Raw genomic sequence first — 18,689 nt, 5'->3', positions numbered from 1 at the left:
ACTGCCACTGGATCTTATTTCACCGTAACTGCGCATTTTATGGCAGATGGGTAGCAGCAGCTTCTCGTGCTCCAAACAAGAGCTCTGAATGAGAGCCTTCTAGTTCACTTGCCACATCACTTCCATTTGTTAAAAAAGATATGGGAAGTAAATTCATTATGGATCATTACAAATACTTTGCTCTAAAAGTGGCAAGTCACTTTAAATAACAATAACACCAAGTTACTTAGTCACTTTAAAATGTATATTGTCTCCACATTCTGTATATATTTTGTGTATATTTTGTGTATATTTAATATATTTCAGTTGGTTTTTCTTGTACTTTTATTTTTACTTATTTACTTTCTGTAGAGTGATTACCTGTGCCTCACCACAAGCATTTCAGTGCGTAAATGTCCTGACATGTTTTGTAAGTGACAAACAAACTTGAAACTTGAACTCGAAACTTGAGCTCACACAGTGAGGAAATATAAATGCTATATAGAAAAAAAAGATGCATCAAGATGCATCGATAATTGTTTTATAATCGCATCGCAGCCCTCTGAATCGTAATCGAAACGAATCATGAGGTGCCTAGAGATTCCTACGCCTAATAATATATCATAACACAGCAGTGACATGAAAATTAGACCCATATTAAAATATGTCACTATTATCATTATTCTCATATGCTTTTTGCGTCTCTTTTTCTGATGCTGGGCTGTAAATCAAGAATACCAGTTAAGACTGGGCTTTGTTGCAAACTAATGCCAAGCAGTGTGTACTGTTTATTGTTACATTCTTTTGTTTTTAAGAGAAGATGATGGAATAAAATATTGAAATATTAATCAGGCAAGTTTTTTGATATTTATTTTGGGTTAATTGTTGTATTAATTGAGCAATAAAAAATCTTTAAAATAATCAATGAATTAGTTGTTAGATTATTCAACTAATCGAAAAAAGGATCATTAGGTGCAGCCCTAGACTTTATTTTTTATGAGGAGTCTTAAAAGCAGGTGTCTGCCAAATTGCATACAGACCTTCTGACCTTGGTGTGGTAAACACAAGACCTAACAAACAAGTTAAAATACCTAAAATGCATAAATTATATTTTCTTTTCTTTAATTTCAGAGTGCACAACAGTACTTAGCTTTCATTAAAAGTTCTCCATGGGGACGATGCCTCCAGATTCCCTTACGATTGGGGTTTGAATGCTGCCATCAGATTAAGGGGACAAAATGTGTATGTTATGGCATGATTTCTAAGCTAGCAGTGTCAAATATTTGCATGTGTGATATTTCTTTTCTCTAAATAAACCAACAAAGAAAACTAGCCAATTCTTGTTAGAACAAGGAAAACAACAAAATATGCTGAGAAGAGATGCTTCAGAACCGTCAGGAACCACTCTACTATAACAATAAGCAATATAAGGATGACATTTGAAAGACGTTTTAGCATGGATGGGACACCTTTGGGTTGTTTGTGTATTACAGAGCCATTTTTGTAGGTCTTATACGAGTGACATGACTAAGAAGTCAGGATTTTACTTGAAAAATGTTTCTGCAAAAAGGATCACATCTGGGATGTAGCGACACGATGGGGGGATGTAGCAATGTGTCTGGAAAGTTAGGATGCACTTCAGACTGCATTCCATCTAGGTATCTCTGCGACAGCCATGGCGAAGAGCTTGTTTATAAGTCATGAGTAAAAAACATGGTACAAGGAGCACTGGGTTAAAAAAAAGGTTAAGCAGCTTTTGGTATTCACATGCTGGGATTCTGGGCTTTCTGGGATTTCAAAAGAAAAGTAAAAGAAAATATTAGAACAACAAATAAGCACCACTTTTTATGACATTTTAACCTATGTGTGCAAAGGTCTCAAATTCACCAGCTGGTGAAGTGTTAATGAGTAAACACTTCTTTTAAAGCATTCACAAGAAGTCCTGCATCATATTTGCTGCTCAAAAACTCCAGAAATAAATGTCATGGAGAGAAAAAGACTTCTTCAGTATATATATATATATATATATAATATATATATATATATATATATATATATATATATATATATATATATATATATATATATATATATATATATCAGGGGTGTATACCTAAAAACCCTCAGTCTGCACAAGAACATGCCAATTCTGTTATGAACTAGTCACGGGACAGTAAAACACGCATACATGCAGAGTTAGTAGCAAGTCTTTAACTAGCACTATTTGCAGTCTTGCGCAGTAATTCTTAGTCCAGGAGCCTAGACCAGTACCTAGGTTTTCTACATTTGATGTTAGAAACGTTATGGGTCAGTTCCCCAGGCATGGGTTAAGCCCAGTCTTGGACTAAACTGCAGTGTTAACGGCAAATCGTCATCAGAAATTCTGTTTAGTCTAGCCTCTAGTCTACTCTGGGCTTGGGAACCTGCCCTATGCGATTAGCTATTAGCTACCTGTTCTACAAAGCAACCACATATTAAGCATAAACATATTTTTTTTAAAAAGCCAAAATAGATAAAAAATAATATTTGTTGTTGTAGTTTCAGAAGAAATGTGTAGAAAGCTGTAGTGCAGGCATGTCAAACTGAGGACCTTCCAGGCCAAAGTGCTACAGAGATCAGTATTTACCCTCATTTAACGCTCTGAATTCAGTTTATAAAGGCCTTGCTAATTAGCTGATGAGCTGAATCAGGTGTGTTTAATGAGCCAGCGTGCTGAAGTCCGCAGTGTTTTGGCCTGCCAGAACTGGAGCTTGACACATGCTATAGTGTATTTCAGATTAAAGAGAAGATGTTAGTGCAGAAGTCTTCAATTTTGGATCCTGAATCCAGTTTCAGGTCCTGGATTTTGTATTCACTGGTAGGTATGACAATAAATTACATCAACAGTTCAGTGATCTACCAGGGATTACAAAATCCAGGATCTCAAATTGGATTGAAGGTCTAGATTTGAAGATGGTTTTTGTAGTGTGTTGAAAAAAGAGGGGGTTGGCAACTCCAACCTGTAGATGCAGCTCTAGAAGGTTGAGAACCATTGAACTAGGCCCTTGTTTCAGAGGTTTCAAGCACTATCAATAAGCATAAGGGTTGTTGTGGCAGCCAGAGCTGCAGGGCCAACACTTTTTTCCGCAGCTACTGTAAGGTCAGGCACTTTTGCGACTCACTGTCAAGGAGGTTTTCTGCCCGGGGGAAGGTTACCGGGACCTACCCCTGGAGCCAGGCCTGGGGGCAGTGTTCCTTGGCGAGCACCTGGTGGCCCAGCAGCCCAAGTAACCCGGCCGGGCTCAGCCTGAAAAGGCAACGTGGGGGGGACCATGTGGTCCAGCATGGGGGACCAGTGCAGTGCCGTTTAGGCAGTGGGAGATGGCGGGAAGGCCCTTGGCGGCATAGACCCCTGCGGCAGAAACTGGCTCTTGGTACGTGGAATGTAACCTCACTGGGGGGGAAGAGCCGGAGCTTGTGCGGGAGGTTGAGAGGTACCCACTAGACACTAGATAGTTAGGCTCACCTCCACCCACAGTGTCAGCTCTGGAACCAAACTCCTTGATAGAGGTTGGTCCCTCTCCTACTCAGGGGTTGCACAGGGTGAGAGGCAGGTGTGTGGATACTCACAAATCACCAGCTGGCTGCCGTGCAGTTGGAGTTTGTCCCGGTGGACGAGAGGGTCAAATTAAAATCGCAGAGAGGAAAACTCTGACTGTTGTGTGTGCTTATGCACCAAACAACAGGTCGGAGTATTCTGCCTTCTTGGAGCGAGAGGCTCCATAGTCTTACTGGGAGACTTCAGTGCTCATGTTGGCAATGACTGGGAAACCTGGAGAGGTGTGATTGGGAAGAACGGCCTGCCCGATCTAAACTCGAATGGTGAATTGTTATTGGACCTCTGTGCTAGGCATGGACTGTCCATAACGAACACTAAGTTCGAACACAAGGATGTTCATAAGTGTACATGGTACCAGAGCTCCTTGGGTCAAAGGTCAATGATCGACTTTGTTGTCATTTCATCTGACTTGGGACCATATTTTCTGGACACTCGAGTGAAGAGAGGTGCTGAGCTGTCAACCGATCACCACCTGGTGGTGATTTGGATCAGATGGCAGGGAAGACTGATGGTCAGACCCGGTAGGCCCAAGTGAATAGTGAGGGTATGCTGGGAACAACTGTCAGAGACCACTGATTTTAACTCCCACCTCCGGGAGAGCTTTTCTCATGTTCCAGAGGAGGTAGGGGACATGGAGTCTGAATGGACCCTGTTCAAAACCTCCACTGTGGAAGCTGTCGGGCGTAGCTGTGGCCAAAGCTTGTTCGTGCCTGTCAGGGCGGTGACCCAAGCTAATGAAGCTAATGAAAGCTAATGAAAGAGGCCTTTAGGGACTGAATGGCCCGGAGGACTCCCGACTCAGCAGATAGGTACCGACAGGCAAAAAAGGTGGCAGCGGCAAGTCTATGCCAAGGTGCTGGAAAGGAGACTTTGACCAATAGTTGAACCTCAGATTGAGGAGGAACAATGCGGATTCCGTCCTGGCTGTGGAACAATATAACAGCTTTTCACCCTCTCACGGATTGTTGAGGGGGCATGGGAGTTTGCCAACCCAGTCTACATGTGTTTTGTGGACTTGGAGAAGGCTTACGACCATGTTCCCCGAGATATCTTGTGGGAGGTCCTCCAGGCCATTCAATCTCTGTACTCCTGGAGTGAGAGTTGTGTTAGTATACTCTGCATTAAGTTAAGCTCTTTCAGTGTTAGTGTTGGACTCCGCCAAGGTTGTGCCTTGTCTCCATTCCTGTTCGTGATATTCATGGACAGGGTGTCAAGGCGTAGCAGAGGTCAGGACAGCATTATGTGTGAAGGCCCGGAGGGTGGCGTCTCTGCTATTTGCAGATGATGTTTTTTGGCTGGATCCAATGGATGCCTCCAGCACTCACTGGAGCGGTTTGCAGAGTGTAAAGCACTTGGTATGCGGATCAGCACCTCCAAGTCTGAGTCCATGGTCCTAGCCTAGAAAAGGATGGCACGCCCACTCCAGGTAAGGGGAAAAGACTTGCCCCATGTGGAGGAGTTTAAGTATCTCGGGATCTTGTTCACGAGCGATGGAAAGAGGGATCGTGAGATCGGCCGCAGGCTGGAACAGGCGGCAGCAGTAATACGGTCACTGTACCGTGGTGAAGAGGGAGCTGAGCCATAAGGCGAAGCTCTCTGTTTACCAGTCGGTCTATATCCCGACCCTGACCAATGGTCATGAGCTGTGGGTAATGACCGAAAGAATGAGATCGCGAATACAAGCGGTGGAAGTGAGCTTTCTTCTCAGGGTGGCGGGCTACACTCTACCTGATAGGGTGAGGAGCTCGGTCATCCGGGAGGAGCTCGGAGTAGAGCCGCTACTACTCCACATTGAGAGGAGCCAGTTGAGGTGGTTCGGGCATCTGATCCGGATGCCCCCTGGACGCCTCCTGGTGGGGGTGTACCAGGCACGGCCTACTGGGACAACACCCCGGGGTTGTCCTAGGACCTACTGGAGGGATTATATCTCCAAGTTGGCCTGGGAGCGGCTTGGGGTCCCCAGGAATGAGCTGGAGGAAGCTGCAGGGGACAGGGTCGTCTGGGATTCTCTGCTCTCCCAACTGCTACCGCGACCCTATCTGAACTAAGTGGTTAATGATGATGATGATGTCAAAGTGGATGCAGCCTGCCTTCTCTGCTGCACTGAGTCACAAACAAAATCATAGACCAACACATTATGCTTATTTCTCAAGTTCTGCTATCCGTGAATTACATTGGTTAGCATATAAATGTGCTTACACAATCAGTATCTTCTTCATGTAAGACACATGACTAAAAAGGGAAAGCCCTTCATCATTTGGATGGGTGTTAGAGTTGACAATCACCAGAGAGAAAGAGTGTCACCATACAGTAAACCCAGACTGCTAAAGCTCCACAAATAGCAGCAGTTATGACAGTACTGCCAAACTTGGAGCACTGCACCTTGGAAACTGGGCTCAGGCTAAGAACTTAAGAGCCATCAGCTGTACAGTGTCTGCCTCTATGTATGTTTCTGTGTGAGTTTAGTAGTGACGGTTAAGGGTGGATGACATGGCAAACATGATGAGCATTAAAATATCCAGTTTGAGAGTTGAGTAGTGGTGACACAGGTTTGACACCAGTATGGGTGTCAGCCAGTTATCCGCAGGGCTGAATGCTGGATCGGCTATAGGAGGGAACAAATAAATCCAATCTAATCCTCTAACAAATCTAGCCTGAAATAGTACACACTCATTGTGTCATGCTGTTAGCTGTGTATTTCTTCTTTAATATGACAGTCTTTGAGAGGCTCATCTTAAAGCTGCACAATGCACTATGATTTTTTTGTTAAAACTGAAAGAACTAGTATTACTGTGTCAGGAAAAAAACTGAGAGATAAGACAAAGATGTGATGACAACAGTAGATAAGTCCTTCACCAAGTTTTGACATTCTCTTTGAGTACTCTTTTCTAAGAAAAACTGGTATCATGTCATCTCTAGAACTGAGGTTAGAGAAGGAATTAAAACTGCACAAATGCATTAGCCTAACAGCACTACATTAATTTGTGTTAATGTTTGCAAAAATATTTAGAAGGAAACAAATGAAACTATTACAGCGCCATTTCAAGAAAAGAGTGCCACTTGAGTCCACAATATTCAGCTTTTTCAAGCTTAAATATATTCATCAAGTTCATCACTGACATAGTGCATGAAAAGAAATTCTGCAAGTGAAAAATGTATATCTTGATATATACTTTATGATTACAGGCATTTTCAATTGCTGGCCATATAAATAGGCATTGAAGTCTCAAATACTACTACATAAATTACAAAATTAACATAAACCCTTGCTCAAATGTGTATCTGTTTCCACATTAATGTAAAGTAAAAAATAAAATGCATAATTTATATGCCCTTGACATTAGTTAGCTTTAACACACTAATTTATTTGCCATGAAAACTGCAAAAGAAAATTCACTGTTACATGATGAATAGTAAATAACATCATTTAAGACAAGGAGCCACATTTAAAAGCTGGTAAATTTAATTTTATTCAACATTAAATTCGATATTGTGTTATCTTTGACAGTGACAACAGACAGATTAAAAAGTTTTTTTAGGATTTTCTTTTTGCAGTATTGTAGTCATATTATATACGACTTAAAACTAATGTTAGAGGGTTTGATAACGTTCTCAATAACCTTCAAACCAGGGAGTGTGGCAGTCAGTTTTACACAAAATAGTCCTCCCTGTCACATTCTCCTCCATCACAAGTACAGTATGAGGGAATTTAACTTCTCAATGTTATTTGGTGCAAAAATAAATATGGTTACTGAGGTGGTCTGTTTTTTGGTAAGTGTAATGTGGAACTGAAACTACGGTGGACAAAAAATGTCTTGACATTAAAAATTTGGCACTAATCCTGTAATTACTCTACAGTGCAGTTTATAAAGTTATGGTGCAATAGCTGTTTTTTAATCTGGTCTGTATAACAGATGCAGTTATTTAGCTCATATAATAAGAATTATACATTGTCATATTTTCCACCCCAATCAGAGGTGGAGTGATAGGCTTGCGTGTACACTTCTACGTGCATGCAAGCACGCATGTGCCTGAGAGGTGTGCTCATGTATATTCCTGTCTACGTGTTCCTGTCTACAATTTTCACAACTCTGTGACTGTGCAAACTGCAGTTTTCGCATTAATACTAACATTCATCTCCTGTGCTTCTCACTAAAAAACACTGCTATCCATCTCAATAGCTATAAATTGGCAAATAAATTTCAGCTGTGGTAAAACTGCAGCCAGGCAAAGTTAAAAATCAGAAACAAAACAAATACACCCACGCAAACAAAACTCAAACATTCAGACAGAAAGAACTCCAACAGCCGCTTACGTAAACAGTTAAGCATATTCCCTCATGGAAGTCTTTCTCTATACACCATAACGGAAAGCCTATAGAAAACTCCAGAAGCATTAGCCTCTCACCCTGCCATAGAGTGCCTCGGAAGCGGTGCTGTAAAGTTCTCTCTAGGGTTTAAGTCGCAGGGCTGAGACATGCCTGTCATTTCAATTCTCCAAACCAGGCCGAAGACTGCGGAAAGAAATAAACACTTGTCTTATTTATTTCTTTATTTCCAAATAACTTCTTTTGCTCCAAATCATCCTCTATTACCCTGTTTATCACTGAAAGGAATTAAAAACATTAAAGAATGGGCAAAGAACGTTTTCCCCTCAGTGGGTTCCAAATGGCACAAGGTCTTTTTCCCCCCTCAAACTTTTAAACAAACAGCCATTCTCACTGTTGAAGCTGAGATTATGGTTTTAACGAGAGACAAAAATGCTCTAATTCAGGGTCTACTGAATTTTCATGCTTCTGACTGCGTGAGCTTGACATGTTATCACTATTTTACCACCACAGCGTGACAAGTTCCATTTATAAGCCACAAGTGACATGGTATTGAAACTCATCTTGCAGGTGAAAACCTGCCTCCTCCACGACAGAGCAAAGGTATTGTTTATAACGAGGTTAACAGGCCTTTGTATAATCAAGGTCTACTGAAGTGAGCATAAGGTTTATGACTGTATGGGGAGAATAAAGATTCACATCCTCTCTCATTCGCATGCACTCACTCACACACACACGCTACCACATTTTTAGCAGCACAATTAAAAGCCCCCAGTGTCACCAATGGTAAAAGAGAGAGAGCATGCAGCAAGCTTCAGAAGGTAACAGTGGTAATTAAAAACCAATCTGACTTCTCCTCGAGAGAATGAAGAATGACATTTCCTACATAAACCAACGTTAGGCCTGCTAGCACGCTGCCCACTGCCAAGGCATTCAACACCAGACTGGCTCATCAGCTTTCAAAAGTCGTGCTATACGAGTAATCTGGAGAAAAATAAGAGTGTATATCTTTTTCAAGGAGGAGGTGATAAGTGAGAGAAGCACAGAGAGAAAAGTAAACAACAACAGCATAAAAAAATAACTTTTCTGTGAGTCCATAGGAATATGGAAGGGTTAGAAAGAGGATGATCTCAGAGCCCACGCAAAAATCCATCTCTTTAGCCTTCGCTTCATCCAAGAACGCTGGTGGGTGGCAGGGCTTCAAGGCTGAGGCACCAGGAGCCCTCAAGCCAACACTAATGGGAGCTCTCAGTACAATAGGTTGGCACAGCCTACTGTATGACTGGCTGGATGTAAAGAATGAGGAGGGGGAGGGCTGTCTTATAGATAGACAGGGTGGCCAGAGTGAAAGAAGAAGCACAGACAGAATGAACAAAACAGCAATATGTCGCACATGAAGAGAGAGTGAGAGAGAGTGAATCAAGAGAAAGAGCATGACACTGAGCAGACTTTTCAGCTCTGACGCACAATGAAACTTTAAGAGCCCATATATTTTCTGCATCTGACAAGCACAACTACACCTGTCGCATGCACTCACTTCTGCACAATATTAATTACTTCGAAGACACTTTGACTTTCCAAATGTGTGTAATTAAATCAGGCACTAAAAAAACCTTGCAATAATGAGTAGATTATTCAATTACTAACACAATAAACAGTGGCAACCCTTTTATTTCTGTATGTGTGTGAGGGGAGAGTGGAGCACAGATTAGGACTACAACTTAAATACTTTTGTGGGAAGCCCTCTGTCTTCTTTGCTGAAATGTTGCCCTCAGAGTCCAATAAACAACTGGGACTGCAGAGGCAAGACATGAGGGGTAGGGTTTGGGATGTGCTTTCAGTTCACCAATGACTAAAGCCATGGGCACAAAGGCTCGGGATGAAGGTTTGCAGTTTTAAAAAAGGGTGGGTGTGCTGCAAAAGGACATTCAAAAGGATGGTGCCGTTTTTGTTTCTTTTGGTTTCTTTTTTCCCCTATGTGAGCTTGTGTAACAAAGTGGGTGTCAAAAAGAAAGAAGTGTTTTTTGTATAAAGACTAGTTTCATCTTATGGCATTTATACATTCTGAGACATGCAGAAACAGAGACCCATTGTTCATGGTCACCTGTTGCAATACAGACCACTTCACTATACAGGGAGGAAGAGGCTTGATGTTCAACAAGGAAAGCATTGTTATCTTAAAGTAGTGTGAGCTTACTGATAAAATTCGGTACTGGTCTTCTATTCTAAAAGAACGTCTTACAAATATGGTGTAGCCAGCGAGGTAATGCCACTAAAACTAAAATCAATGTTGCCGTTTAACACCAATACAGGTATAAGAGTATTGACTTTACATCACTTAGCACTAGTAAAATACGGTATTAGGGAGGGTCTCTGAGCTAGCTAAGCATTTCACTCAATGATAGATGGGGATGGTTGGAAGGAGGAAAGAAACGTGATTAATGATGAATGTCGTTATACTGATATACTGATTAATATAATTGCACGGTGCACGTTGACGTTTTAGATTTCGACTAAAGATTACGGAAAAGCGAACATGTCTTTAAACTGTAAAGTATGATCAATCGTACTCAATATGACAAGGGCCATGTTTTTCATTTCAGGTTGATTTTACAGGCACTCGCAGAAGCAGTGTTGATGATAATGAAAGAAACAGACACGGGATGTAGACAACGTGAAGGTTCGTCCAAGCCAAAGTAGAGTCTTCCGAGGCTTTTTGGTGGACCACATTTTGGTGCATATTCAAACCTGATACAACCAGACAGATCTCTTGACACCTCAAAACTTGATTTGAGATGCAGAGCCAAAGAACTGCCAATCCATCAACAACACCGCGACATGCACACATTACTTTCACAACATGCACGTGCAAAGAGATGATATCATGCTTATGTCCATGCGCACTATTCAAAAGCAGAGGGCTCATGCAACTGCAAGGAGCTCAATGCTCCACTCCCCCCTCTCTCGTTTACGTGTGAAGCTTAATGAAATAGCCTCAACTCTCTGCTGCCCCGTGTGTCGTGTCCCTCCCGCCTGTATGTACGTTAACCTGTGTGTCGGTCAGTTCTGCCCTTATCTACGTGCAACAGCTCCGAACATAACAGAGCAGGACATGACACCGGCGCCACCAAACGGGTCTGATGTTCAGTCCGTGACCAAATATCCAAACCACAACTTCCACAACGGATGGAGGACAAAATAAATTAATTCTGACCGGCGGAACGTTCAGTTGTTTCAGATTTAATCTCGAGGACAACAGATTTAGTGGGAAAGAAAAAAGAGCGGAAGGAAACAACCGTGAAGAACGCGCATTCCCTTTCTTAGCTTAGATAAAAACATTATGGCAGCAGCAAGTGAAACCTGGGGCTCTAAAAACACCCTGTTGCGTTTGAGCTTTACTTGGCTCCATCACACACAAAAGGCCGATAAATGCATTCACGAATAGATTGTTGCAAAAAAATGTAGGTGGAAACAGTGTGGTCGCAGCTCCTTTGCTGGAGGGATTAGAGAAAGGGTTTAGGAGCCAATCCCACTTGCTGCCTTAAAACGCTCAGAGAAAGAAACACCCCGGGAGGCCACACCTTACATTAACATGGCGTACCAAAACTAAGTATAAGGAATGCTGGCGAGTCCGCTATGTTTATGCGATGTAAATCTGATGATCACGTTATGCTTAGCCTGCATGCACCATTAACCTGGTGCATACGTGCAAGTTGCCAATTGCCAGCCCGGTCCACATGGAACGCCTGACTTCATGCAACTCCAAGTGTCACTGGCCACTGTTAAAATCAGCGATTTGCATATATTCATTTAACTGCGAGTTGCCAGGTACACAAACTTAATAAATGCTACTTTACCTTGGCTAGACAGAAGAATGACGCCAAGAATCAGCCAGCTGCTCCCCATTTTACAGTCGGAGCTGTAGTCTCGCTCGACAGTCTTCTTGTAAAGCACACAGTCGCGAGAATACACAATCCGCAATCCTTAAGCCCCCCGAATCTCAGTCACAAATGCTCCTCGCGTGACGTGCACTCACTTTGAGAGACACATGTGTCGTTCACCGACTGAAGGCAAAATCCAAGTCCGTGGATTAAAGGTTTGACCACACGAATTAGCGTTTTGTTTCCCCGTTCTTGGTCTCCTGTCAGCTCCACACTTTAAACATCTGAAAGTCCTTTCCCCTACTCGGGTGACCAGTATGCGGACAGGTAGCTAATGTTCTCGGTATGCTTCGTGAGGTAAAAGGTGCTTGGATGGTGAGGCAGCGTCCAGGCTCCAGACTCCTTCCGCTGGAGCGAGTGGAGTGGAGTGGAGTGGAGTGGAGGGGGCGGGCGAAGTTGTGACGTCAGACAGCGTCACATAAACTGCCCAAACCCAAAGGTTGGAAAACCCTCACAACTTCGTACGCTTACAGAACCTGCCCTTCTCAATTCACTCCAGACACGAAACGAAAAAGGTTTCCTTTAAATAGGCCAATCACAGGAAAGTCTCTATCTTACTAAGACCGTTTATGAAATTAACTGAAAATCCCCATGCAGTGAAAAACATCTTGTCTTTAGTTTTTTAAGACATTAATCCAAATCAAACAAGGTAAGTGAGACATCAGTAAACATGAAACATTTAAGATAGCGCTTTGTTGTTTTTTGTGAGCCAATGACAATAAATGCTGCTTATATGATGCTCAGTTATAGGCTACGCCATAAAAATAACACAGTGATACGTAAGAGATTTATATTGTAGCGTTCTGCTACTGGCTGGCGCCTGAGGTGTGGCTAGGCAGATGACCACATGCAAAGGCTAATGATAGCGCGTGCCCTCAAAAAAGGTCTACATATTGTTTATTGTTGTTGTCTGTTAGTTGTAACATAGTTATGTTTGAGTGTTACTTGTGTTATTTAGTGTCGGGGGCTTTGGGTTTTGTGTGAGACGGGGTCACTGTCGGGGTGAAGTGTGTGGCTAGTGGTGATGTCTCTCTCAAGATAAATGTCTTGCGTGTCAGTTGTTTTTGCTATTCCATTGACGAGCATTTTCTGTTAGCAAGGAATGCCTGCGTTTGTATTTGTGGTTGAACTGATACCGCACTGGAGTCAGAAATGGGATAAAGGACTGTTGCTCCACTCCTATTTGATGGGCCGGTGCAAAAAGTGTGTGTCGCGGAGTCGATGTGGTGACGCATGAAGGTGGGGCTAGTGGGCGAGAGGCCGGCAGAAGTGAAACCATCGAAGATAAAGCTAAATTTATTTCAAAATAAATATTAATGGATTAATCTTTATCCTACAACATGGATAATATTTCAAGTGAAAGTACATCAAGCAATGTAGCACTGAAGAGTTATAAAGATGTATGTAGCTTGCTACATACATTAGTTACATTATGTGCTGGCTATGCTAGTCTTGTTAACTGCGGACAACACTGGGTGACTAAAAAATTGTGTGTAGCAACAGATGGGCTACAGTCAGTAACTATCATTAGTAACAATAAAGATTAAAGCCTAAAATAAAGGCTAAAGCCAGTAGACCACTGTCAAAAAGTGAGAAGCATCATCAAATAGCAATCTATGTAGATGAGATGGAATTAAAGAGCAGCATTGTTCCTGTATTGCAGGGCAAGCACACATATGTGTACAGGCCCACACACACACACTCGTATTTCAATTCATCTTCTCCATATGCAAAAATACATATTTATTAGAACAAAAGATTAACACGTCATTATAATAATAATTCTCAGATATAACATCAGTCATTAAAGTGGAACTGCATTTTTCTAAATTCCTGCAATTAAAATTAAATTGTTAAGATCTGAGCTGGTAAGTTTCTTTACAGTGAACGATTTCACATCAAATCTCTCTTAATGACTGTTTACATCTTAACTATTGAATTATGCAATTACTTTTGCCTTGTAGCAGGTAGTGCAGCTAGCTATATGTCTCAGATGAATTTTGATTGACTACTCTGATGTTTGCCACATCCACGTTATTTAAATTCATCCTCTCCATTTGAAAATGAGTCATTAAATCTAGTAATTAAATAGGCCAATCACTGAAAAGTTCCTTCTCTGGTAAGAGTGTTTGTGACATGAAATGAGAATGCCTATGCCCTGGAAAATTTGTTGTAAAGTTGTTTTAGTGACTGTACAGGAATTTCCTGTGTTGTCACACAGGAGATTTTAGCATACAAACAGGGTGATGTTTTAGGATCTTATCTTAATAAATGTAAACATGTTACTAACTAGGAAATGTGTCTAAATTAACAGCTTATTTTGAAACACCTGTGCTGACCGGCTGATTCCCTGGCTAAAACAATACAACTAATTAAGCAATTACTAAATTGAAGCAGTGGAGTGATGAATTCAGTGTTGCCTGTCAAATTCTCGCCCACACCATATGCATACTAATCACTTACCTCGCTATGCCATCTGTTGACTGTTTGATGCTATTGCACACACCATTCATGTTGCACTTTCTTGCACCTGCTTGACCTTGACTCCTCAGGCTCCTTCAGGGTGAAAATGAAGTTGACGCTTTCTCATTTCTTACCAAATGTTCAGTAAACAAACTGAATATTCATAGTACATTATATAATTTCATGGTGCTATACTAAATAGTGGCATAAGATACTGAGGAAAGTCTTTTTACTTAAGCTTACCTTACCCACATATCTTCTTAAGTCGCTATGTCAACAATGTGTGGATGTATATGACATATAAGAGATCACACCTGAATACGTTCTCTGCCATGTTGGTCGTACATGTGCTTTGTTACTGTCCACCACTGAATGAAGCTAAGCTGATACATAGTGCCACATGAATCGTTCTATATAGATATACTGAGAAACTCTGTTTTCAAGGGAAAATGTGAAATTTGCACTGTGGTACCACATTTGACCATACCAATACATATAATCATAATAAGCCATCCAAGAGGAATTACCTATTTGAAAAGGAGGTTGAGGTGTTTAAGGATGTTTATGATCTGGGATGTTTGCAGTTACCTAATCAGAATCAGAATCACTTTATTTCGCTATCTATTTTCCACATACCTGTTGCAAGGAATTTGTCTTGGTGAGTGCACACATGTATGACATGTAACATACTAAACAGACCAGACAGTAGACAGTCTGTTAACGAGTATTTAACTAAGGAAAATTTCAATAAAATACAATAAATAGAATGAAGAATGCAAAAGAGCCATGGGAAGTGAGCTATGTTTGGATATCTGTACCTATGCAGATATGTATGTAGGTCTGAGTAAACATATATTATAAAATATGCTATAATATAGTATATAGTATAAAATATACTATATACAGCATATTTGAGAATGACATGAACATATGTAAAAAGGAGGGGCCCTGTTTTTGTTTTGCCATCACCCTGCTGTTGTAGATGTCCTAAAGCGTTGGCAGACTACATCCAATTCTCCTCTCTGCTATCCTGATTATGTGCTGGAGTTTGGCCCATAGCAATTAGTAAGACTTAATATCACTTCCATATTTATTAAATTTGTTCTAACTATTCTTTAATGGTATGTCATAACAATTTATTCTAAGAATGAATCTAGAAATCGAAAGGCCTATTTACTACAAAGTCAACCTAATCTCTACTAATTACCACAAATATTGACTATGTTTACATACCTAAAAACCTAAAAGATTACAGCTATCCACATATGAGCTTTCTGCTGTTTAAAAATATCTGAGTTCTTTTTTTATCTATTTCAATATCTAATGATATCCATATCTCACAAAATCTTTAACATAATAAATGTCTCTTCTTCTTGTCAAAAGTGCAGCCCTATTGACTTTTGTCACTCATGCTATGTGTCTCAAAGCAAAGGTTGCTGAGAAAGGCCGTATTCCTCTACTGTTACGTAACCGAAGCCTGTCTTGTTTTAAAGAATCCTTCGAATGCTGCCAAGAAATGCTCCCTTTGTTTGAGAATTCAAAGGACTGATGTATCCTTCGAGATCTCCAGTCACCAACAGTCCTTCATGGATTGAAATGCAAATTTAAAAGTAATGTTTTTAAATACATCGCAATGCTTACGTCAGTAGGCCAAGATGTATCAGCACAGCGCCAAAGAGATATTTTTGCATACTTATGCTACAAGGTCTCTTCTGTCTAGCCTACAGCCTCCACCTCAAGATATGTCTCTTTGGTTTGGTGTCAAAAAGCTGTCATCACATGTGTGATATGACTGAAAAAGTCTTAAAATGTTACCATGCGTGTGTGAGTCAGTAAAGCAATGTCAGCATTTACACGTCTTAATCTATTTCCGAAAGTCCAGCCAATATCAGCCTCAGCCACATGTTTTATCAGGCTAAGCTTAGTTCGACTAAGACCGTAGTCAGACTATGATAATTAAATCGTACTTGTTACATGATGTCCTCTTAGTTCGACTAACTGTCTTAGTCGGACTAATATCGAACTATGGTGGGCGCGTAAACATAGTTAATAATTTCTGATGACTATAATAATAATTTCTCAAATATAAATGAACAGAAAAGACACTGACACAAAGTACACTTATAACAGAAGCCAATGGTCAGGTGATACAGATGTAAAGGTTGAAAAACACTGGAATATTCTTTTAATATTGATAAAATCATTTAAGCATGTCGTTTAATAATTCTTATGTTAGTAACCAGAGGTCATAGTCAACAGCAAGCAATGTTGATGTTCAGCATCACCAAATAAAGCATCATCAAAGATCTGATAAAACCCATTGCTAGGTGGCTTGCTGCTTTAGTAACACACAGGGCCCTTGACCGAGATGTTCAATGTTAAAAATGCACATATTCAAGCAGCAAAAAAGAGTTCAGTGTTAAGTTCCTAGTTTCTGCAGCATTGAGGTTTTTTATTTTCTTGCATTCACATGCTATTCAGTTGTCCTCAGTTTGCACTTTATAACTCTTATACAATTAAAAAATACAATGGTAGGAAATACAATTAGGTGTGCCCTCTGATAAAGAACTCTAATCACTCTCTAGGACTTCTCCTAGAATCCGTTTTGATGACTAACCATTATTCTGACTGTAAAGAGTGTTTAGGGCAGTGATTGCAGTTTGAAGTTTGCAGTGAGAGCCCACGTGTTCCAAGACACTCTCTATTCTCTAATCTCTATTCATCATTCAGTCATGAGTTACATGGTGATCATGCTCTAATGCAGGTTTTTTTTTGTTTTACTGCAAACCATTCTACTCTCCCAGAGAGTTTTCTTCTTTTATTCTGGTTGCCCTTTACATTCCACCAGATACGCCCACTAGCGATGGGCACAAACTGCTGGCCAATCAGATAATGAAAGTAGAAAGAGGGAATCCGGACTTACTACCTGTTATTCTGGGAGCCTTTAACAGAGCAAACTTTACTAAAGAAATGCCCCAGTACAGACAGCATGTCACTTGTGCAACAAGAGAAGGGAACATCTTGTGATTCTGACAGTCATTCTGACCATGGCTTTGTTCACCTCATCCCAGCGTACAGGCAGAAACAAAACAAGCCTGCCATGACAACAGCAAAGAGGTGGACCAGTGGAGACCTCTACAGGGCTGCTTTGAATCCTGGACTGAACTGGACTGTTTTTGAAGAGGCAACAAAGAGCCTAAATGAATATACAGACACAGTGACATCATACATCAGTTTTAGCGAGGAGAGCAGCATTTCAACTACAGCACGTGTGAAATACAGCAACGACAAACCATGGTTTTCTGCTGAACTCAGCAACAAAGCTGACAGCTTTCAAGGAAAAGGAGGCAGCATTCAGGAGTGGGGACTGATTTCTCTACAAAGAGGCCAAATATAAGCCGGAGACTTCAGAAACTTAAATTTGGAAAGACTTGGAGGGGATCGCCAACTACAAGGTAAGGAAAAACTCCTCTTCCTTTAAACAGCCACCAACTCACCAATGACCTGAATGACTACTACTGCAGATTTGAATGCCCCCGCTCATCTCACCATCAACAAGCAGGACATTAACAGGCTTTTCAGCAGATAGTAAGTGAGAAAAGGGCCAGACAGAGTATCTCTATCCGCCCCAAAAGCGACTGCTGTGACCAACTAGTGCCAATTTTCACCAACATCTTCAACACAGCACTGGAACTCTGCTCTGTTCCCACATGCTTCAAAACATCTGCCATCATTCTAGTCCCAAAAAAAATATTACTGCACTAAATGACTACAGGCCGGTAGCCCCGTCTGTAGTTATGAAGGTATTTGAACACCTGGTCCTTGCCCATCTGAAAGCCATTACAAACCCTCTGCTGGATCTCCTGAAGTTTGCATACAGAGCTAACAGGTCTGTTGATGATTTGGTCAACTTGGCCCTGCACTTCATGCTAAAACATCCCAACAGTCCTGGAACCTATGCTAGAGTTCTGTTTGTGGACTTTAGCTCACCTTTAACACCATAGTACCACAGCTGCCGCAGGTCAAACTGTCCCAGCTGTCTGTGCCAGATCCCATCTGCCAGTGGATCATGGACTTCCTGACAAAGAGAGGACAGCAGGTGAGGCCCAGAAAACACACATCACAACCGTGGGCAATGGTAACAACCCCCAGACCCTCAATACATGTGTAGCACAAGGTTGTGTGCTCTCACCCCTTCTCTTCAGTCTCTATACCAATGTCTGTGTATCTAAGGAATGAGCTGTGAAGATCCTGAAGTCTGCAGATGACACCACTGTGGTGGGCCTCATAGCCAATGGGGATGACTCTGTCCACAGAATGGAAGTCAAGCAGCTTGTCTCCTGGTGCAGTAGAAACCACCTGCTGCTCAACACACAAAAGA

The 18,689-nt window shown here is 41.3% G+C and overlaps 1 protein-coding gene across 2 annotated transcripts in view; it reads right to left on the bottom strand.

Moving 5' to 3' along the window:
• Positions 1 to 12,202, bottom strand: part of pvrl2l (PVR cell adhesion molecule related 2 like) — a 186,675-nt gene extending 174,473 nt beyond the window's left edge. For both annotated transcript variants that reach the window (XM_036567102.1, XM_036567101.1), the window contains exon 1: positions 11,762 to 12,202. In XM_036567102.1, coding sequence (XP_036422995.1) covers positions 11,762 to 11,810 — 49 coding nt within the window. In that variant the 5' untranslated portion in view covers positions 11,811 to 12,202. The remainder of the gene's footprint in view (positions 1 to 11,761) is intronic.
• Positions 12,203 to 18,689: the final 6,487 nt, after the last annotated feature.

The sequence above is a fragment of the Colossoma macropomum genome, unplaced genomic scaffold, assembly GCF_904425465.1.
Source record: "Colossoma macropomum unplaced genomic scaffold, Colossoma_macropomum, whole genome shotgun sequence".
Taxonomy (NCBI): domain Eukaryota; kingdom Metazoa; phylum Chordata; class Actinopteri; order Characiformes; family Serrasalmidae; genus Colossoma; species Colossoma macropomum.
This window is presented reverse-complemented; position numbering and strand designations above follow the sequence as displayed.